Source organism: Symphodus melops (assembly GCF_947650265.1).
Source record: "Symphodus melops genome assembly, chromosome: 4".
NCBI classification, from domain to species: Eukaryota; Metazoa; Chordata; class Actinopteri; order Labriformes; family Labridae; genus Symphodus; species Symphodus melops.
Genome location: NC_136694.1, coordinates 4,159,587 through 4,183,813, shown reverse-complemented (window position 1 = coordinate 4,183,813; position 24,227 = coordinate 4,159,587). Strand labels below are relative to the sequence as shown.

The 24,227-nt window shown below is 41.9% G+C and overlaps 1 protein-coding gene across 3 annotated transcripts in view; it reads right to left on the bottom strand.

The window, feature by feature from the left end:
• Positions 1–24,227, bottom strand: part of phactr3b (phosphatase and actin regulator 3b) — a 51,448-nt gene that overhangs the window by 15,885 nt on the left and 11,336 nt on the right. Inside the window, exons 1-8 of one of the 3 annotated variants that reach the window (XM_079341130.1) lie at positions 18,298–18,568; positions 13,678–13,836; positions 13,503–13,577; positions 13,205–13,357; positions 11,690–11,920; positions 11,401–11,608; positions 10,000–10,190; positions 5,545–5,698 (exon numbers count right to left, since the gene is read on the bottom strand). In XM_079341130.1, the coding sequence (XP_079197256.1) occupies positions 5,545–5,698; positions 10,000–10,190; positions 11,401–11,608; positions 11,690–11,920; positions 13,205–13,357; positions 13,503–13,577; positions 13,678–13,831 (1,166 nt within the window). In that variant the 5' untranslated portion in view covers positions 13,832–13,836; positions 18,298–18,568. Of the gene's footprint in view, positions 1–5,544; positions 5,699–9,999; positions 10,191–11,400; positions 11,609–11,689; positions 11,921–13,204; positions 13,358–13,502; positions 13,578–13,677; positions 13,837–18,297; positions 18,569–24,227 lie in introns of those variants that run through there. The other 2 variants (XM_079341128.1, XM_079341129.1) reach the window with 2 other exon arrangements.

Genomic DNA, 24,227 nt, shown 5'->3' with positions numbered 1-24,227 from the left:
CACCACCACCAGCGTTAAGACTGCCAACTCAACCCTCTAAATTTAAAATCAAATGAAACACAGACAGAGGGATTGTATTACTAGTATCAGTTTGTGTTTCAAATGATTGCGTTTGGTCAGTTCGTAAGCTTTGTTATTGCTGGAAATGATTCAGAGATGAACATCATGTTCAGGTTAGTCTGACCTGGAGTTTATAAAAGATGAGAGCAGAGTAAAACATGTCAAATAGGTCAAACTACCGTTTTAATCTAATGACAAAGAAATATAAAGTTTGCTGATGGAACATGGCATACCTCCCACGTACGGATATCTCCAATTATCATTGTTAATAGTAAAATGGGATTTTATTTCTTCCGAAGCAAGTAACAATGACATTTTTGTTTTTGCACAATAATGCCTGCAGGAAAAAAAAGAAACACTTTAGGAAAGCCCAAATACTGTCAAAAGTTTTGTCTTGTGTATCTGTTCCAGTGCTGTCACTGCTGCTCTCCCTCTCAGTGAGCTCACATTCATAATTGTTTCAATCATTATCATGAAAGTTGTTTGACGCTTGTCTTAAAAAAAAAAAAAAAAAAAAAGGTCTGCCTGGAACCTACAGGTGTCATGATGATGACCAGCTGACCTATAAGGTTCATGTGGCCTCAATCAGCTCATGTCTATTTACCCTGTACAACATCAAGGAGCTCAGACCTTACCTGTCATAGCATGCTACACAGCTCCTGACACAAGCTCTTTAAAAATCACACACAGACAAATGCAACTCCTTACTTGCAGGCTGGTCTCGTTGCATGTACATTCAAACCTTTAGATGATCCAGGCACGACTGGCCTTCAACCCACCCAGAAAAAAACATTCATCTCTCTCCGCTAGCTCCCAGTTCCCGCTTGCATCAAATCAAACCCCTGTTGCTTTCAAACGGCTCCAGCCTACCTGAACTCCTATCATCCAGCTCTGCACTGGCACCTTGTCCTACCTTCACAACAAGGCACAAAGTCTTGAACTAGACTCTTCTTCTCTGTCGCCCCCCGATGGTGGAATGGGTTAGCACACTTTTGTAGAGTCCCTTTGAGTAAAAGTTAAAGACCCAGCTCCTTCCTGAATACCTCCACGCTTCATGATATTAATGATGATGATGATGATGATGATGAAGTAGCAGCTGTTGTTGATATTTTTGTTGTTGATGATGGAAATGAAAAACTAGAAATACGTCTACATACAATATACTCTGTATGTTGCGTCTGCACTGCCTGTCAGCACCCGTGTCTGATTGGACCTGAAGCTGTTTATAGCACTGACGTTTGTTTCCATCTGTCAAAATCTGTGCTTGTGTTTATCTCTCTGAACATGAACATCTACTAAATGAACTGTAGAATTTTAATTCCAACAATTATCCCAACAAAACGTGTTATTACAGTGTATACAGTACATAAAAGTGTTATGTGTTAAGTTGTTATTATATTTAGCTATTATGTGTTAAGTTATTAAAATAAATACATAAATAACAACAACAATAACGGATGGTGTTTCTGAGTCATATGTTGACAATTCAAAGAGGATATGAATTCCTGTACCTCATCACCACAGTTGCTGGAAATAGATAATGTCATTTCACACTGATCCATTATTACTGAAGTGCAGGAAAGCAAAGGTGGCCCAGTTAGAGAAGAAATCATTACAGTAATGTAACACATCGAGTGTGAACAGTATGACCTGCAGGGAGTCGGACTGGCAGCAAACCTGCTGCTCTGACCTCTGACTTTAACCCGCACTGTGAACATACTGATGTAACCCAGCATCCCACTGTCACCTCCCTCTCATCAACACAATTGATTGCATCCTGTTTTTATTATGCAACAGTAATCAGGAGCTCAGTTTACATAAGGAGTTTGTTGTGTTTGGGACGAGGCTGCCTCTCTCGCCACATAATGCCCCCTGCAGACGACAGGCTAAAGTACTTCCTGCATCCTCTCTGGCATGTTGAGAAGTTAACTACATAAGTTCTTGCTGCATAATGCCGTTTCCCATTCTGCAGTTACATGCTGGAATTCTTCCACGTGAAGCTCACATGGAATGAGGCGTGACGGGAACAGCTTTGGTCTTTAGCAAACGTCACAGACAACATAATCACGCATAGCCGCTCTGCTATCCAGATTGACACGCAGCTGTGAGATGCCTTGGGTGACGGCGTAGGGAAAAAGGCACATGGCAAAGAGTGATGCAAGGCCCAAAGAAGCTGATGAGCCGTATTCTTCTCTCAATGCCGCCCTGTCTTATGCACCCTGCTCAGCGAATTGATAAAGTTCTGAGAAAAAGGCTCGGTGTAAATAATGTGGGCATCAGTCTGACTGAACAGACACGGGATATTGTCATGTCTCCATTAAAAGTCTTCATTGCTCTGAATAGCTTACCTGTGATGGTATCATGTATGTAATGATACACACCTACAGGGGTCCAATCTCCCTGGAGCTTGTTCAAACGCAAACATTGATGCACAAAGATAATCTCTCACAGGTTATGCCTGTACGCCTCATACCTATTTATACAATAATACTAGATCAGATTTTTTTAAAACGATATTGCCAAAAATATTTTGCAGATCAGGGTTCAACATGCTGTGTTGACGTGCTGGCTTCTCTGACGCTCATGCAGCAGCCAGCATGTCCTATTAAGTTTAGACTGAGGTCCTGAATAGTCTGGATTTGTTTGAATCACAGAAGGTATGGGCGACTTTAGTCCCCTCCAAAGCTTTACATTTGCACTGCAGTACACACTGAGTAACATATTGCTACTTTAAGATTCAAATAAACAAAATGAATGACTCAATGAAAGGAGCCATCTGTTAACTTAAATGATGTCACTGAGCGGAGCTGCGTCATTGATAGTGACAGACAATGACTTTAGCTTTAAGGACTTCTTACTTTTACTTTACATCTTTACAACATCCACTACGACACGCAGACAATAATCAGACGGGGATGCATCATAAAGTCTGCTTTTCACCGTCAGCTGGTGCTCTCAGTTCACAGGCAGACTCTACTGGAAACATCCGCACGTTGCCTCGCCTTGCCTTGCTGCTCTCTGTTGGATGATTGGTCTGGGTGTGAGCAGATAATATTGGCCTGGGATTAATGCAAGGTGTGAATCACTGCACGTCTGAATGTCATCGTGTACCAACAACAATCCACGGAGGACATCGAACAACAAACAAAGGGGCTTTCAAAATTGAACTTTCCTGACATCTACAAACCGTTAAATGTACTGTACAATATCATGCATGCAATAATCCTGTCGCTCTACAATGACTCTTACTGTGAAAGTATGAAATGATATCAGCCCAACACATCTTTTGTCTTATTTCAGTAAACGAATGAGCTGCAGATGTATAAACAGCTTCCGCTGCTGTCACTGTAATATGTTAAACATAATGTGTTCTATTTTTCTAACATGCAGACGATATGAAAGCAGCTGAACAATATGAGCTTTGTGGCTTTTTCTTAAGCTGGGGTTGAATCAGGCCGACATTCATTTGAGTTTGCCAGTAAGAAGTTTGGCGACGGGTCATCACCTAAAAATAAAAGGTCTGATACCTTCACATGATGCTGGAGTTAGAGCGATAATCCATTTCATGCCGTTGTTATTTCATGAGGTGATTTTCTGCTTCTCCTACTCAAACCTGGGACAGAAAAAATCTAAGATTTTCATTTCATTACGCAAGGCCTCTGTTGCCACATGTGGGGCGTTATGCATTGGCGTAAGTAGACAGAGTATAGTCACTTATTTTTCTGTCTCTATAAAGTATGCCCACTTCTAGAACTCCTCTAGTTCACATCATTGAGTGACTGACAGTATGCAGTAGTAGGCTGCATTTTGTTCCTATGGTTAAGGGAGGACTCTCACTATCCGTCTCTGATTTGCAAGTACGCATTAACTAAATCAGCAACACTAGTCTTACATTGTGGGTAAAAATACAGTATACCCCATTCTTCAGGCACCACTAAACCACTAGTGCTATCGGAGTTACATGTAAGCTTTGCTAAGCTGCCAACTCACCGCTAATGCACCGCTAGGGCTTGCAGTGTACACTACATGTGAGCTGTTTCTAGAAAGTACTTGCAATTTTTACCACTCGTCACAGTAGACGAGATGCTGCAAAATCAACCCACGCAAAGATAACGGAGGATACAAACTTCTAAGCCTAAGCGCCTACTTGAACTTTTTCTGAAGAGTACTAGCATGTTTCTATGAACTATGGGTGGTCTGGTGCTATGAGTGATTTTTATCTATGGTTGTTTCCCAGCTACTGAGAAGAATACATTGTTTATGGACATTTTGCCACAATCAATTTGAAGTCCGGCTGTGATAGCTTTAATGCTCTGCATTTAGCAACAGCTTTTAGGAGAGAACAATTATTTCACTCTAACTGGCTACTGGTGCTGATGTTTGTGAATTGCACAGCCATGAAGAACATTTACATATAGGTTTGCTTTATGCAGATTTAAAAGCTGTGCTTATTTACACAGGAACACTGAAGTTACTGTACATTTACACTATACTGTATTGTTGTGAGTTTATTCTCACAAAGGACCGACCCCAGATGTTTTCAGTCGGAGGCAATAAACACAACCTGCCACAGTTCAACTTAATAACCTAAACAACCTGCTTGGACTTTTAATCCTATTAAAGTCCCTGTTTTAACACCGTTTGGTATTTGAGGTTACACAACAAATATGACTATGCAGCTCTGACTGCTGTTACATTCCTCTCCTGCCTTTTATTAAATCCTGTTACATACTCAAAGCTTACTGATGGTTTGGCCTGAAAAGCTTTAAAGAAAACAGAGGACATACACTGAACTCTTTAAAATCATAAGTATCAATCCATCCATTATCTTCACTGGTTATCCCGGTCTGGATCACGTGGGGGGCTGGAGCAGGGTACAGGGTACACCAGTCAATCACATGGCTGACATACAAAGACAGACAAGCTGCCACACTCACATTCACACGAGCATTTCAGAGTAAACAATTAACCTAACAAGCATGTCTTTGGACTGTCTGTGGGGAGAAGCTGGAGAACCCGGAGGCAAACCATGCATGCACAGGGAGAACATGCACACTCCACAAGGAGTCCAACCAGGTAGGTTCAGGCTGTGAGGCGAGAGCACTAACCACTGCACCACCACTTATATCACAAGTACGTAACATATATGTAAACAGCTGTAGCATATTTTGAAGGTCAAAATGGTGTAGGGTGTTTGCAGAGAGGTTTGAAACAAGAGAGGAACGGAAATCAAACAAACCTGATCAAGATTTGAAAAGATGACATTCACTAACAAATCAAATCAAAATAACCAAATCACTGTGACTGAACAGAGTCAGTTTCTTCATGTAATGTCTATAACGTGATAATGAAAGAGACACAGATAAACAGCCTAAGTATAGACAACGGTGATGTCAGTGATGAGAGAGACATACATGGAGGGTGGGGGGGTGGAGGGGGGGGGGGGGGGCTGATGGCAGGCTGCGTCCACACAGAGCGACTCACTTGGCCAGCTTCATCTCTATCTGCTGGCGGATTTCCTGACGCTCCTGGTCGCTACGGACGGGGAAGATGTTGCGATCCTCCAGCTCCTGCTTGCTGGGTCGGTTCCGAAGCTTCACGGCCAGCAGCTCCTTCCTCATCCTGCGCGGGAGGGTCCCTGTGGTTGTTTGACACATATCAAGGTCAAAGACAACTCTAAATGTCAAGCTGTAGGTACTGGACGTACAGAATATGAAAGAAAGCCGTCTCTCCAACAGAATGTGCAGTTTGTAAAATCTGCCACTAGGGGGCTCTCAATAAAAACAATGACAAAAAGATGACGTCAAGCTTGGTGGTGAATCATGGGAGTTCCTCTGCCACCCAATGCCCCCCCCATGAAAAGAAAATAGTCAAAACGAATGAGTGAAACCGACCCTAGGAAGAGAATGTTTTTACCAAGGATAATTCACATGACAATTTCAGCGCTCTTAGACATCCTGTGTTTCCACTCTAAAAAAATCATGGCGGCAAGACACGTCCCTTTACATCTATAAAACCTGCGATTTCCTCTGGCTGTGATAACTGTTGGAAATGTTAGAGGTAGAAGAAGTGCTCGACACATTTAAAAAAAATAATAAATTAGACTATTTGATGTTAACATGCTAATTACATTGTCCATATTATGCCTCTGTCTTTAAAGTGCCAGCTGCTTCATGCTGTCTGTGGTCCTGATTAGAAGAGGTCAGTAGATTATGTAAAGTGACATTAGAATAAAGGGCTTCTCTGATTTTCCTGCTCAGGTCTGGGCTGGTGAGGTGCTGATCCATATTCAGGTTAAATAAGCACAGAGGATTTTGGAGCCGCCAAACATAGTTCTGCAGCTTAACCCTATGAACTGTTCCAGATCAGCACACAGTGTTCCTTTGTGTGCACTCATAAGAGCTAACACCTTGTTAATGAAATGATTTTCCCAACACTTCCTGGAAGACGTTAACATATGCAGTAGTATGCGCTGGCTGTTCTCTTTTCAGATGACCTTTTGAATGTCATGTATAAGACAAATAAAGTTTTTTGAATTGAATTTTTACCCAGGAAATTGATGTACGGCAAATAAACACTGAAAGCACACTACCGTGACACTTTCATTTCATCAGACTTTTATTTGTCTGTGAGTGAATGGACTTCACATTCACACACTGATGGTTGAGACTGCTGTGCTGCAATTCGTCCAAGGACACATCAGACATATTGTTTCAGGAACTGGGAATCAAACCCCACCGACTCTGCAAACTAACCCACAGCGACCCACTATGAAATGAAGCTGCCTCTGTTTGGGACATGCGTCAAAACTAGAAAGGCAAGAAAGATGTATTTTGGGGCTTTTTGTGTCTTCTTTGTAGAGATCACACACTGCAAAGGGTCAGGAGAGAGAGAGAGAGAGAGAGAGAGAGAGAGAGAGAGAGAGAGAGAGAGACAGACAGACACGGAGAGAGAGAGAGACAATGAGAGAGAGAGAGACAGAGCGAGAGAGACAGAGAGAGAGAGAGAGAGAGAGAGAGAGAGAGAGAGAGAGAGACATACACGGAGAGAGAGAGACAATGAGAGAGAGAGAGACAGAGCGAGAGAGAGAGAGACAGAGAGAGAGAGACAGAGAGAGAGAGACAGAGAGAGAGAGAGAGAGAATGGATGTAGGTAAATTAAGTTACAAATCAACAATCTGATTTTGCTTCGTTAGACAGCAGGCCAACCTGCTGCACGGCTGCTCCGCATACAAGCGTCATTCTGTCTTTCTTGGACAGATGTTGAGACTCATCTTCTTTATCGCCTTGCTGTTTTTCTCCGTATTTTTAATCAATTAATGAATCAACACTAAACGCACAGCTACACCGGGCCAGTAAAAGGGGCGGGGCCATGAACTGGGATGGGAGTTTGTTGGAAGTTTTACAGTATTTAGGTCAAAGCGTGTATTCAGGCACGTCTGACACCAGTCACAGCCTCGAGACGATGTGGATAGGTTTGGACAATGCAGTTCTCCCTCATTCAACTCCTGCCACAATCTCAGACTCAGAATCCCACAGAGGTCTTGACTCTGATTTGGACGCTCTGGGGCCTTCGTGCCACTTTATTTTTCTTTAGCTTCGGCTTCACGTTAGGGTTATTCTACCGGAAAATACTGTTAGGCTTAACCCAAATTGCAGTTTCCATGCAGACAGCAGAGAGGTTTCCCTTGAAATGTCTCCGTCTGTGCTTCTTCTTCCTAATATCCATATTTGTCATCAAATTTAAAAGTGACACCATCAGTTTTCAGCAGAATTAGAAAGTGATTTTTCTCTGGTATACATTGTTAGATTAGATTCACAGTTCATCTCTATTCTTCCTCAGGGTCATATTAACTCTCCCAGATGAGTTATTGTTTGCTTGCTTCTTTTAAATTGAACATTTCACCTCGAGTCAGTTATGTATTGAAACCAAACATGCTGTGTTGTATTTGCATTAAATGTAGGCTTATTTGTGATCATTCTTTTTTACTTTTATATTAAATATGCTCTTTGAATATTGTCACAGCAACACTGCCCCTGATAGGTTGCATCATCACATTAGTAAGGGGGCAGGCCTTCCTGCCTGGTCATAGGGAGCCACCGCCCTGATAGGCTGAGACGGGCAGGTGTGCACGAGGGGACAAATGTTTGGGACTGCGAGCTCTGTGGGAGGTTAGACGAGAGACTGTTCATTGCTTCCTGTTTGTAACAAAGTCTGTCGAGTTATTTTTGTGTTCAAATCATGAGCCGTCATCCGACACGGAGGAGAAGGCGTTGGACAAAGCAGAGCGAGCTGGTACCGTGAGCGACACGTCACCATGCATAAACAAGGCAGCAACAGGAAGCCCCCGTCTCGTTCTTTAGCTCAGAGCTGCAAGCGATTACTTTATGCCACAGGCAGCCGACACCTGGAAGAACCAGGACAAGGATAATCCTATGGTTGTGTTTGTCATGACAGTATCCTCTACAATCTATAAAGCATGTCAGCATCAAACTGAGAGAAGTCCCAGGGGTGTTACATCTAATTTGAAGGCACTGCACAGAGCTACATCTGTCTTTAAAGGCTTGGTGTATGACTAAATGCCTTTTGAATACATGTTTCCTTATAACACATCAACAGAGCAGGTGTAATTTCTTTTAAGATTTTTATCCTTCGTTATCTCACTGGCGAGCAAATCCTTTCCTGCCTTTGTTGAATTGGCCCGATTAGATTTGGGGAGTATGGGGCGGTCCCTTTACGGGGATCTCAGCCTCACACAGGATACTAAGAGTCCAAGATAAATGGCTTTATTAAGCATAACTGATCATTTGGGGGCAACTGTTAGTAGAGTCAGCCGTCTCTCAAAACTGAAAGTGGAAGGTTTGATCCCCAGCTTCTGCAACCACAAGTCCAATGTTTCTGATGTGCAAGACACTTCACTCCAAGCTGCTCCCACGGTTTCGACTGCGTATGCTTCTGTATGAATGGGATTAGTTACTTCTGGTGGTTTGACATCAGCCTCTACCATCAGTGTGTAGGTGTGACCTGCGGTGTGAAAGCACTTTGAGTAGAAGACTAGAAAACAACTATACAATCTCAAGTGCATTTTCCATGATTTTTATGTTTACTGTGTATAAATTGGCAGAGAGGTAGGTCAGCTTACTGTACATGCTTCAGATAAGATAGATAGAAGATTAGTTAGGTCCTGTTTTGTTTTGATAAGTTTATTTATTTGGCACAACTACATTGTTCAATTCTCACCCTCTCCTCATTTCCTTTTCTGAGTTGAAAAAAATAAACATTTTCTTTTTATTACAATTATTCTTTGGATTTGTCGTACTTATTTTCAGCTCAGCAGGGATGTAAAAGTCGTCATCAGTTACAGAACACATGGATCATTCAGAAAGCCTCTCTCTCTCTCTCTCTCTCTCTCTCTCTCTCTCTCTCTCTCTCTCTCTCTCTGTCTCTGTGTGGGGCCAAAACCCACGATTTTTTGGATTCAAACCCACGACCGCTGTGACGGGAACTATAGCCTTTGCTCATGGGCCACTAGGCTATCCGGCGCCCCTGTCAGTATATATTCGTATCGTATGGAGTCCCTCTGCTTAATGGCGGCATGCACACAGGCCCTTTCTATGATAACTCCTCAGTCTACCCTTTAATATCTCTGATATATTCCGTCAGAGTTGCAGACATATTATCCCCAGCCGGCGGTGCACCAGTGACCCACATGAATGGCCAAGAATTAGGCCATCAGAGCAGATGTTGACGGGCGGTTGTAACTTAACACCAGTAAGTCTGTTATCTGTCATCACAGTAAATCTGCGTGTCATGCTCTCACTGTAAACAAATATCAGCAGAGATTACACTGCTTCATTAAGCACTGACAGGCTGCCTGGATTCAGCTTCCTTACATATCATAGGAACAAACATCGCAGCACATGCTGGCGGCAGACCTACCAGAGATCACAGAGTCGTTCCAGCTGTCCTGGTCGCTCAAGTATTCATTCAGACGCCAGTTCTCTTTGTTCTCATCCGACTCCTTCTTGCTCTCCGACTCCCCAGCCGGCTCCTTCTCCGTGCTGGATGTGCGGGACAGACGTCCGTCAAGACGCCGTTTCAGAGATGAGCGCGCCTCCTTTGTCTGAAAACTAAAAATCACACAAAGCAAAGCTTTCAGTTACAACGTCACTGTGTCACAGCTACAGAGAGTTCTCCAGCTGCTCGCAGTCCTAAATAAAGAAGTAAACTTAAACAGAACCAGCCAAGCTAAAAAGCCCTGACCTAACGTTATCTGTGCATCTACCACCATTAACCACAGCCACGGAGAGTGTAATACGACACGCATCTGTAAATGTTTTTACATCCTTGTAGAGGTGCAGGAAAAAATAATAAGGCACGATATCGTGATATTTTGCACAACAATATATTGATTCATGGCTGCCAAGTTCATTGTTAAAAATAACTGCAGTAGTTCAATTGTGTCCAGTTCAGTTTAATTAGATTTAATTACTAACAGTTCGGATTGTGAGGAGAGTGCAGCCTTTTACAGAGTTTACAGTGTTAGTCCGTCTGTGAGCTCGACTCCAATTGTGCAGAAATAAAGTGAGATGAATAGACTGAGAACGTTTTATTTGACAAAACATGTTTACATGGACGAGGCGAAGCCGTTTTAGTTCCGGACTATAAAGAACAATAACATGCTCATTGCTTATTTTAATGTTACTCAGTGTCTTTAGATCACAGTCATCCTGTGTCCATTTATGTGCTAACATTAGCATGCTAACACAACAATGCAGCTTGACAAAAGGAGGATTTAGTCCTCCGCTTGCACTTAATGGTGCGTAATTATGGTGCGTTCTGATTCATAACTTCACTGTGTGATCGCAGGTGGAGCGGGGTGGGAGGTGTGTCACTGGAGGAGAGCGGAGGCTTCAGAATAGCGGAGGTTTCACCACACAGCAGTTTATTTTGGTTTAATGTTGGAAATCAAGGGCGACATCTACTGGATCAAAAAGTTCTTCTTTCAACTAGAATAAAAATCAGAACTGAGAGATTGTGTTCATGATATCAGTATATATATATATATATATAAATATATATATATATATATATATATATATATATATAAATGACTTAAAGATAATAATGGACTGGACATAACTGGAGCGTATGGGTTTGAATTCCTGTATTCTGTTCTACGATTTGTTTTGGTGAGGCCTGTAAAAAATATATATCTTTTTTTTTTTTTTAAGTAAAATGAAGGTTAAGCTTTATTCTAAAGTTTCTATTGACATATATATATATCAATGGATGAGTCCAAAAAAGTAGAAACTGTAACACAAACGAGCGCAGTCTGACCTGTCCTGTCTGTGTTTACTGGCCAGGGCGCGGTGCAGTTCCTCAATGATACAGCTAGGGGGCAGCTGTTGGTGTAGTGTGCCCAGGTGCGGGGATCCAGTGGGTGTGGAGATCCTGCCTCTCAACAGAGATCCATGAGGGTCTTTGGGAAGTGTGAAGTTCCTGGGTAGGGTGGCCGGGGACTTCTTAAGTGGCACCCGTGGAGCACCTGGAGAGGGAAATCACCAAAGTGAGACGGTGCTGCACCTCATCAGGGAAATGACATCAAAGCTCCTCTGGGTAAACTCACCGTCTAAGCTGCCAAGGCGGGTGAGCAGCTTGACTGGCTTGTTGGGGGGGATAGAGGTGCTGGCTCGTCTCGGAGGCAGGGGTCCTGTCACCTCCGGTTTGGCTTCAACAGACTCCACCTTAACAGTCGGCTGCTCTTCAATGGGGTCGCTTATTGAAGTGCTCTCATCTTCTCCATCTTCACTCTGACTGGGATCTCCCACTGTCTTTGTATCTTCAGTCAGGTCTTGCACTGAAATGAAACATGAGCGTCAGTAATGCAAAGCTGTGGTTTGATTAGAAAGTCTCTGTCACCACCAAGTGGACATTCGGGGTCACTGCAACTCAAACTGGAGCTGAAGGCAAACAGCTGAACAAGGTAAAACCTTCAATGAGCTCTGACATTTATCCAGACCTTCTCACTAATATTATCATTTTATAGTTTAACGTTAATGTTTTCATTTGATTGCTTTGGTGGGGTCCAACACAATAAATAATATTGATTTAAACAAAGAATGCAATCATTTCTAAAACAGTAGAAATGATCAAAGCAGCAGTTCTTTCCACTGCCGGCAATTTAAATACATTTGAGCGCCTTCATCCCCTCAGATAATGTGAAGAGGAACACCCTCACTTAATGCTTTCTCTAAAATGATTCAAGCACGCCAATTAGTAAATCCAGGTGCATCGCCTCAGTGGCTTAAAGCGATGCATCCCTTGTAAAAACCAAAAGTTCTTTCTTGTAAATATTTCTTTTTCATGATGTATCTGCACTGAGATATCAGCAGATAGAGCATCTCTATGCTCATGTGATACACTGTTGGTGTACTAAAACAATGTCCGATGTGACATCATTTCTGCTGCCTGCCTCCCTGTTCTGTCTTATATGTATTTGAAATGTGGCCTCACTTTCATATCTCTGTTCAAACTGCGCTCGCTCCAATTGTGTGACATGTTATAAGTCTGTATGCCTCTCTCCCTTTTTCCGAGGCCCTCTGCTATCACAAAAGTAGTGTAATTTATTGTATTTTAATCTTTTAATCATGCACTTTAGATTACTGATTCACAACTGGCTGGGGACTACAGCTGGAAATTAGCCGCAAAGGCTAAGGCTGCTCCTCTCAATGTAAAAGGGGAGTTTCCACGAAATAATAAACTAAACTAAACTCTCTTCTAGAGCTGCCTCTGGACTCTGAAGCCCCTCTGAAGTGGAATCAGTGCTTACACAGAGTTTGTTGCAGGTTCTGTCTGCTGTTTGCAGCTGAGGATCTAACACAAGCTAATATGAGCCACTTTAATGAAAACAGCTGACTTTTACAAATGGAAACACGGTCGATGAGAGCCGCAAGAATTTAGCAAACAGTCCATTTGTCTAGTAGAAAACAAAATCGATGAGATGCTGAAATATTCCACACACAGCATCGACTCCAGATAGTCCTTTGAGAAATACCTTTGACCCAGCAGTCATCTGGTTCATTATTTATATCTATAATGATTAGAGCTAAATGACCTCAGTGTTACAAGGACAGAGCCTCACATTGCACTCTACCTGTGGAGGCTTCCAAATCACTGCCCAGCTCTTCATTGGTGTTGGCCAGAGGTGCCACGAGCTCCTCGTCTCGGTCCTCAGAATCTGAGTGATTCGGGGTGTCTGGATCTTCAGAGTTCCCCCCACAAGCAACATCTGACTCTGCATAAGGTGCGCAGAAAAGAAGCACAGGAGTGAGTCTGTGGAGCAGTCGGGCATCATGTGGCTTACCAAGTGAACCGAGATCAGCCTAGGGATTGTGTGTGTGTGTGTGTGTGTGTGCATGTGCGTGTTCATCATTTTGCACCTGTCTCCGTCTCCCCAGGGTTCCTCCTGACGAGGTCTTCTTTCTTCTGACGTACAACCGCCCTCTTCTCCCCCGCTAAACAACACAGCACATTTATAAAACACTGGATCACTGATTGCCTGCGAGATGAAAACATGTTTAGCATCAGTGATGGAAAAACAAGTATCACACTCACTCGTTGAAGGCTTCAGCTTCTCATTTTTCTTTTTCCTCCATTTCCACGGTTTGAAGATCCGCCCCAAACTTGCCAGCTTGCTGTTGCGACGGACGGGAGGCGTACGAACCCCTGAGACCAGGCAACCTGGATGCAGCGCCCTCTGCTGGTCCATCACATCTACAACACAGAACAAACAGCTGCCTTCATAAACTTCAGGCAACTAAATCCAGCCTTAGCACAACACGCAATTAGGGCATCAATCAGGCCGCTGATAATGTGGATACCACAGGAAGTTCTGACATCACTTTTGACACAGCTGGCTGAATGCTGAGCCCACATCATCATGAGAGCAACACATGTGGGTCAGTGGCTGTAAACTCTTCATTGATTGAAGGCTTATTGCTGAGAAGCGAGAGATTCAGAGAAGACAGAGAATCGCATTGTTTGTGTGTGACTCACATGGTTTCAGGGCAGCCAGGCCTTCCTGGCCCCAAACACACTGACAATGGAAGGCTTGAAGAACAACACACACACACACACACACACACACACACACACACACACACACACACACACACACACACACACACACACACACACACACACACACACACACACACACACACACACACACACACACACACACACACACACACACACACACACACACACACACACACACACACACACACACTAAATAAAATCAGCTTCAGCTCAGCTGCCTCCTCTGAGGTCAGTGCACACATCTGCAGCCAGAGCCCCATCTGATTTAACACAGCTTTCGCCTGCGTCCTCATCTTATTCACGTAGAGGCGATGCACAGCACATCGGACATTATACAGTGAGGATAGCATCAGCTAATGCTACATGCTAACGCTGCAAGAGTGTCAGAGCGTGCAGCTGCCTCTTTAGTCACACTTGTTATTTTTTCAGTCCGCCCTATCTTTTTGTTACAAACATATTTATTCCATCCTGTTTTTACTGAACAATATACTTTTTTTATATTTCATTTTTTTACTGTATAGAAACCTCCCTCCTCCCTCCCATTGGTTCGAGCTGATTTCTCTGGAGAATAATATCCTGATGCATTCTCACATCAGATCACTTGGATGAGCTGCAGAAAAAACTTCTGTCTGTTTGCGTTCACACATCCAGCTCCTCCTGGAAATATCAGCACTTTTTCAGGAGTTTTCTGCAGGTGTGAAAGAACTATCAGTTCAGGTTTTTAATGTTTTCACATCATTGTTGATCAGGACTTTAAAGCTGAACAAAGAACTGTGTGTTTGTTTAACCACTCACACTATACTGGTGATGGTACTACTATTTATTGTCCCTTAATATGCAAAGTTGGGAGAAGTTGCACATTATAGCTTTGACGGACTGAAGGTGACAAATTCAGGCTACTTGTTATTTAAATAAAAACGATACGCCATGAAGAATCCTTCACACTATAGATTTAAATATGTCTCAAACGATCACTGCAGATCTGCTAATCGACTGCTTGACTAATAGAGTGAAGATGCTCTGATTGATTGATTAGCAGCGACCGTTAGTCGATAGCTATTCCTGCTAGTTGGTACTTAGTGCTGCTCAGGGAAAGGATGTGCAGGAGGCATCACACAGACGGACCGACAGGAGAACTCGAGACACACCCAGCTGACTTCTGCATCGAGCAGCAAAGCGAGAGGGAGTTAGACATTTAGAGGTTCCTTTGAGAAAGGACAGAAATAAGCACTCCCACACAGTCTGGCTCCAACAACACCAAGCTGACACCTCAGGGAGCCTGCAGCTGAGCAGTGGGCTGTACAAGGAACGCTAAATGAATGTCTTTTTTTTTTTTTTCTGTTAGCAGAGTTGGACTTTAGCCCATGAATGAACTCCTTTACATGTCCCCACAACCAGCTTCTAGTTTAACACAATGAAAACGCGAACTATGAGTCGGGGTGATGCGGCTCCTACGGGCCAAAGTCAGGAGAGATAGAGATACAACTTTTATTAACAAGTGATCAAATGTTAATGAAGGATTCTGTCTTATGGAAGCTAATGGGTTAGCAATGATGTTGTTCGACTTTGAAATATGAGCTGATTCACATTTTCAAACTTGTGTCTTCAATAATGCTCCAATAAAAATGTACTTAAGGGAATATAGTCAACTTGGTGCTCGTGACTGGAACCTAGTGGAACGTGTATGCTGGGAAGTAATGTGTAATGTTCAACATAAACTAAATGTATCCAGACACTAACCATTCACAGCCTCAAAAATAGAAAATGGAAGTCACTCTTTACTGTTTCAAATATGTCCTGAATTTCCCAATTGAGGATCAATAAAGTAATATCCTAATATCCTATGTCAACTCAATTAAAATCCATATCTCCAATCTCACTCAAATGTTTCCAACACTGATTGTAGCGGCTCGATTATGGCAAAAATCTGAGTTATGATTCTTTTGATTGATATCAACAGGATTACTCGTTGGTTTTACATCTGCGTCACGTGAATTTATCAGACGTAAACACGATGAATGAAAACCCATCCATCCTTTTCCTATAATGCTTTTTTCCTGTTTGGGGTCGTGGGGTGCTGGAGGCAATCCCAGGTGTCTGTAAGTGAGAGGCGGGGTTACACCCTGGACTGTTCGCCGGTCAATCACAGAGCTGACATGTAGCGACAGATAACCAGCAACACTCACATTCACACCCACAGGCAATTTAAAGTCACCAGTGAACCTCAGCAGCATGTCTTTGGACTGTGGGAGGAAGCCGGAGCAGCCGAGAGAACCCACACATGCAAACTGCACACAGAGAGAGGCTGCTGCCTGGCCGACGGGGATTCAAACCAGGAACCTCCTAATCACTGCACCCTTATTAATGTAAATGAATAAGTTAAAATGAGAGATTGAAAGATTAATTGTGAGACAGTTAAAAATTGAGTTGAGTGAATCGTTACATCCCAAGTAAAAATATATAAAAAGATACATGATAGTATGTTTTTAAGGTGTGTCAAATGTTTCTGAAAGTACGAGTATCTACCTGAACACAGCATCAACATAAAACAAGCTCAAAGAGAATCAGGAGTTTTGCTTGTTGTCAGTAAAATACATAAAACCAATTCATTAAGAAAAGAAAACTAAAAGTGTGCCATGATCTCAATCTGCTTTTCCTTCGACCATTGCTGCTTGCTGAGAATATTCTGTTTTAAAAATTCATACGTGTTCCAGATTGATAATTTAGTGAGACGAACAATAAGACAAACAAAACAGCTGGAGAAGCTGAAACCAGAGATGTTTTTTATCAAGTGAAAATCTCGCTAGGTTTTCTAAAAGCCGCCAATCAGAGACTCCACTCTCTGATTCTTCTGCCTACAGAGGCTGCAGGCAGAAGGCATTTATTCTCAATGCATTTACAAATGCAAATGATTAGAAGTGAGAGATGCACATTAGATAACATACACAGACTACTCAGAACGCGAGGCCAACGATGGTTGAGTCCATCAGCTCCTCCCAAAGAAGCTTCTTGACTGCCTGCAGTGAGAAGCAGGTCAGTCGCCCAAGTCATGTGTGTCTGCCTCGGATGCAGTGAGGAATTCAGGTCAAGCTTGTAGTAACTGCAGCAGCATGCACACACCCAGGGTCAGGCTGCCGTTGCCATGGCTACCACGCTGGATGCTGCAGAAAAGGCCCTTGGAGGCAGAGAATCATCACAGCATGAGGAATAGGGAGTTGCTGGGTGGATGAGATGACTGTTGCCACACAGAGAGATGGTGAGCTGCAGCCAATCACAGCCAAGCATGCAACGATGCATAATGTAAGTCAGGGAGTGAGCTGCTGTATATTTAATTTGTAAGTTATGCTGAAATATTAATTCTTGTGTTAGCGCAGGAGTGAACACTGACACATTTTTTTCCGTGCAGATAGATACAGTATGTGTAGCCTAAAGCACAGCTCTCTGCCGCTGCACTGAATACGACCAGTGCCCCAACATCCTCATCACCTACATTTACTTTAACTTGATGTCACGATGGTTAAACTCCAGAGTTGTTTCTTAGATAGAGACTTCACAGGGGGAAGAGGTTCTGTTTATAACAAAATGAACACGATCTAAGAAGAAGGTAGGATAAAAACGTTAGCACATTTATTTTACTGAAGTCAATGTAATAAAACTCATTAATATTAAATATAAATGTAGACAATCATGAAATTTAGAAATAAAATATTTCAGACAAAAAAAATATGATGCATATTATTACTTTACTTCATTACTGAATAACACTATTAGGTTAATGCAAACTTGACATTCTTATTGCATTGATACATAATACTTAATAAAGTGTCTGGTGATGAGAGATGAGCTGCAAAAAAGTCACATTTTGGAAAAGACCACAAACCGGTTTATTCACTTATCCCCATATTGAGAACTTTGCGTGCACACAATAAATTTACACACATTTAAAAGTCAAATTGTAAACATGTTTTACCACAAACCTCAAGTATTAGAAAGGAATTTAACTAAGGGAGGGTTTTGGTGAAAGTAGCACCACGAAGTAGTCTCGGTACGGACGTGAATTGAAACTCCTGACAGTCACATTTCATGCTCAATGCTTTGTGTTAAAATAAGATATAAAATCAAGGTCTCACTCACATATAATAGGACAACTGATCCCCAGTCCTCGTGCAGCATTCGGTATTCACATCATTTGATCCAAAAACAAAAAAACAAAAACAACAACCTGACGACGAGCTCCCAGGCGGTCACGGAGGGATCCTGAGCCGCGGTGCGTTTCAGACTACCAGAAGTCTACGACACAAACAGCTGTAGTAAGTGGAGAGTAAACCGGGACGGGCAGCGACACGACAGTGTGAGCGAAAGAGAGGCTGTGAGTAACGATACTGTTGATATGCCATGTGGACCCCGCCCCTCCGGACGGGAGGAGGCGTCCAAATAAACTGGCACACACTCACTTTGTACAGCAGTCTGAGCATTGTAGCAACTACAGTAGATTAAGATAGATTACAAATGACGTAGACACACACACACACACACACACACACACACACACACACACACACACACTCATTCACAGTGTTATTTCTGCAATAGGTGACTTTGTTAAACATCAGTAACAGGGTTTGGAGGTGACATTATGAAAACTAACAGATTGAGTAAAGTAGTATCCATCCTACAGCTGGAAACAGTAAAGCAGCCCTGCAGTTGGACCTCCATGCACTGACTGAGAGTGTATGTCTAATTTATGTTTTTTTAGATTCTGTGGTTGTAAATAAAAGATGAGATGAGTTTATAATAAATATTCCTAATTAAGATAAGGAAAAAAACTATTGGACTATTTGAACACTGTACAAATCATTATCTTTCTACAGCAGAATACACATTCATATGCAATGTTTACATTTCTGACTGTGCAATCATCTGTACATGTGCAGGTTACTTTTTACAGCTCAGTACATGTACGTATTTTTACATACACATCATCCCTCTGCCTGCATGCCTGTGCACTATAAGGTGAAACATCTTTAATTTCATTGTGCAATGACAAAAAAAGCTTTCGAGTTTATTTTATGTCGACAGACAGACAGACAGACAGACAGACAGACAGACAGACAGACAGACAAGACTATAATAAACTCTCTTTTGAGCGTTATTTAAAACTCTTTAGTCTCTGGTATTAGAGTGTTTACAGTCAATCGGGTAGATTATAAATAAAAAATGTCAGCGAGTGAAAAACACATAAACCAAATAAGCTGCATTCCATCTGATCCACAGGTCCTTTTTTAAGTTCATCCTTTGTTGTCATGAAGTGTATTCCTTATAGACTGAAGCACTTCTTATCAGGCGCTGGTGGCGCAGTGGTTAGTGTGCGTGGGCGGCCCTGGTTTGAATCCAGCCTGTGGCTTCTTTCCCGCATGCCAATCCCCACTCTCTCTCCCTGCGTCTCTATCCACGATCCTATCTCTCCAACGAAGGCACAAACAGCCAAAAAATCAATCTTTAAAAAAGAAGTGCTTCTTGTCAACAGGCAAGGCAGGGAATTGTTGGGGCCCCAGACCAGTAGGGGGCCTCTGAGGTCTAACAAACTTAAACATGGCCCAAGATGTGCACATTTTACAACAAAAGGAGAAAAACCTGGAGCCCCATCGTTGCACTGCTGAGTGTTGCATGAATGTCAACCAAGAAAAATGAGAATCTACAGTAGAGAAAGGAGGAAACATCGTGACGCTAGCAGACGTGATGGTGATGAACGCTGGTTGATTTTCGCTTACAGGGCCCCAACAGAGAATCACCACTGCTCAGAGAAGATGGAGATCATCTTGAGTGCATTTCATTACCTCGGTTGTTGTTTGCACCAGTTTAGTTATTGACATATTTTTATTTGATTGATATTCCTTTATTGGTCAGCTTAGATTCCTCCGACCAGTAATTATCATCAGTCATCGTAATGACTTTCTCCCCTTCAAGTATTGACCCATGACCCGCCTCATTGTTACAACTCATGACTTTATTATTTATGTATTAATCCCTGAGGGGGAAATTCTGGTTTTACCTTCTATTAATGACAGACATGGGTTGTTGAGGGTTCGGTCCCTTGCTCAAGGGCACAGCAAGAACCACTTCCATACTTTTGGTCCGCATCGGGACTTCAACCATGAGACCCTTAGTTTCCTAACCCAACTCCTTATGACTGATCTTCTGCCTCCCCAAAAAAATAGCTTTATGAATGCTCCATCATCTGCCGTTACGTCTGTACAGTTGATCTGACGTTGGTGTTTTTCATTTTTGTGAAAAGGACGATTGATTGATTGATTTCTTTCTTTTTGTTAATTATAGGAAATATAGAATTCATATGCCAAGTGTTGTTTAAAGTCATGGTTTAGTTTGCATCCCCTTGACTTTTTTGTGATAAAAGGTGACCTTATCACAAACCTCTTTTATCGGCTTGTCTCGTACAAACAGAAATAACTGAATAGAAATATGTATTCTTTTATAAACTTAAATAGAAACAGCATGAGCAATTTTAGCCTTGAAAGCCAAAACCGGCGAACGTATAGCAGAGACCAACTGACATAGACATTTCCATGTTAGTCCTGATATCAAAAACACATCACAACAAAGCTTTGTGAAAATGTCAAGGTGCTACTACAGTATACCTGTAGTATTATAGCACCATCAATAGCACGGATTATAAAAGAAACAAATACACTGTTCAGGAATAATAGAGATCTGTTGTTGGGTGCTGGGGTTTTTTGGGCTTTTTGTTACTTATAAAAGCGTTTTTCCTCCACTCACCTCTCCACCTCAGGGGACTTATTATTAGTTATTCTGACAACATCATTTGGGCGGTAAACAGAGGCTTTGTGGTTTCAGATCGATTTCCTACAGCACCACTTGAACATTAACAGCAGGAAGGGCTGAGCCTCATCACAGATGATCAAAGTCAGAGGCTGGATTTCTCCTCCGGGACACACTGAGCAGTAAGCAAACAATATAAACAATGGTGTATAGGCCACTCAGTGAGCATGAATCTCATTTAATATTTACCATTCTTCATTTAATATGGCAGAGGATGGATGGTATTCCCAATAGAGGTGTGGACAATGCAAACTGTGAGTTAATAAAAAGTGACACACGACCTGCAGCCTGCCAGCCCGACGATGAAGAAATGTGAAGCCCCTGCAGTAACGCAATGTTCACGTAACAGAAGCTTGAGTAGCTTTAATGGCTCATGTTTTACACTCACTTCTGCTAAATGATCATTTTCTGAGCGAGCAGCTGTTTCTGTGGTGAGTATGACTACTGACATTAATGATGCAACAGCTGAAACATGTTGTAAATGAAGGAGACTGTGCTGCAAAAAGACGAAACAACGGCACTAACATAAGGTGCGATGCAATAGAACATCATCAAGAATGCAAATAGACTTACAGCTGGCTTTATTTCAACATTCCTCTCTGTTGTCACTTATCCTACTTTCCTATCCAAACAAAACATCACTTCCTCGTCTCCCACACTCTCTACCTTAAGTCTTAATCTGTTCTGGATATGAAGTATTTGTCTTCATGCAGCCGTTATCTCAATATGTGTCTTTTTGATTTAGTCGTTTACGTCTTCACAGCGTACCTGATGTTAGGATGCTGGCTAGTTTTGCAGCATATGTCTTTTATTTGTGGTGTGTTTTATTTGATATTTATTTGTTTATTTTGGCAGTGTGCAGCCTGTTAGCTGTGCCAGAGTTAGCTATAAGCTAGTTTACATTTGTAGTCCCTGTGCAGTTAAAACACAAACAGTACACATCCGTATACTGGCATTAAATTGATACAGTGAAATTCACAAATTCGATGAAAAGGACCTGTGGAAATGCAGTAATAGACGGAGAGCAATTCACTTTTAAAACTATGACGACTGCTTTTGCTTTTAAATTCATATCCTGAAATTGACTTGAAGGTTGTTTCGAGTTGTTTGCATTCTTACCACCAAGAAAGATAAATGTTGGTGTACAGTGTTAATGTACTGTCAGCAGAAATGGAAGGCCTATGATATTATAAAAAGTACTTGTAGCTTGTCTAAAATTTTATACAGAACATGTCTGATGACATTATTAATATATTATATTATATTATATTATATTAATAATCTGTTCAAAGAGCCTCATTTTGGAGTCCAGCTATGGAAGGTTTTTGTACGCATACATATGAATAAATACTTTAAATGAAGACCAAAATCCTGCACAGCAAAACAGTAACTTTGGGGAAAAAGCCAAATTTCATCCACAACAACCTGAAAGTCTTTAATTAGCAAAGGCTGGATGCTATTTCACACACACACACACACACACACACACACACACACACACACACACACACACACACACACACACAGAGGACACTGAATTACTTCAAATCAGTGTTGAAAAGACATATCTTCTGTTGCAGGACTGTAGGATCAATAACAGCAACCACTAATGATCTATACTATGTGTGTATGTGAGTTTCACGTTTAGATGGACTTAAAAAAAACACTGTGGGCCGTTCTTTTCTGAGGGGAAAGCTGGGTCTTTTAAGTGTTTTGCAGTCACATGGGAGTTGACAGAAAATGGAGAAACGTCCTCATCAGCAGTAAAACAGCTCAAACCTGCAGTTGTTGAGTGTCCATTCGAACAATTCGCTGCAGAGCACTTTAGAGATAATTGCAAACCTCAACCACAAAGCATGCATGTTCTCGGTGATGGTTCAGAGAGTTCGTGTTCAGAAGCAGCACAGTAACTGAAGCATAAGATGACATAATGTTCAGGGTGGCCACTGACGAAACATTAAAACAATAACTTTATAGATGCTTTAATATTATCCACACCTCCACACAAACGGCACCTCAAAGCTCCCGAGCTGTATGTAATATAAGATAATGGGCATGCATTAGTCAAAAGGTGTGACCTTCTCTGCAAATCAGCATCATTGTGAAAAAGATAAAAACATCAGTGCTCATAGTCAAACTCACTGAGAACAACAGTGATGAGTGTATTGAGAGAATTGGTATTAACTGAAGAGCAGCATAGGAGCAGATGGACCGTGGTGTGCACGGACTACGTGGAAATTGAGGGGCAGTGCTGCAAAAGGAGAGTGCATCAATATCAGGCTCACCTGAAAAGGTGTTTTTATCTGTCGCCACATTTTAGTTACACGCACAGCAAAAAAAAATGGTGGAGTCCCAGACTTTCAGATTTACAGCCGTTTGGAGCTTATTTCTTTTGCTGCTTATCTTGTATATCAGCTTATATATCAACAAGATCACAGCTGACCCTCTGCGTCCCCGTCAGTCGGAGTATGAACTCTTGACTTCAGGGCGCAGGTTCAGAATTACCAGGATGAAGACTGAAAGAGGCATTACATCATTTGTACCCCGCAGCATCCAGCTCCTTAACAAGCTCTGATTATACAGAATGTACTCGGCACTCTGCACTTTATCTAACTTACTACTGAAATACTTCTTTTAATCATGTGATGCTTAGTGTGTTTTATTTGCTTTCCTTCTTTGGTGCTGTCTTGTAAATGTTTGTTTGTGTTTTTATGCTCTCTGTGCAAGGCAAATCCCCTCTGGGCAATAAAGCTTTTCATTCGTTACATCGACTGCTTTACGCTATCTATTACATTAAGAATATTACATCACAAAATAAAAGTGTAGGTCTGTCGTATCGTATGAACAAAGTCAAAGCAAACAAAAAAGACTAAAATAATAAAATAAAAGAATAAAATAATACTATTTAGCCTTAAAAAGATCAGTTTGTTTAACTGGTTCATTTATCATGAAAACTAAAATCCACAACGTTACAGCCAAGGATGTCACATCTGCCTCTGGAGCTACTCCATAAGCAGTAAGTAGGAGACTGACTGTGCTAAATGAAGTGTTTGACCTTTAACTCCAAAACAGACATTACACTGTGCTGCCAGCTTTGAAAAACATAAATCATAGTGTTCATAAAACTCTGCCTCTGCAACACTCCAGCACAGCTCCCCTTTAATCTGCTGAATCATTCATCAGGTCCGGCCCCGGCCTGTGCAGCC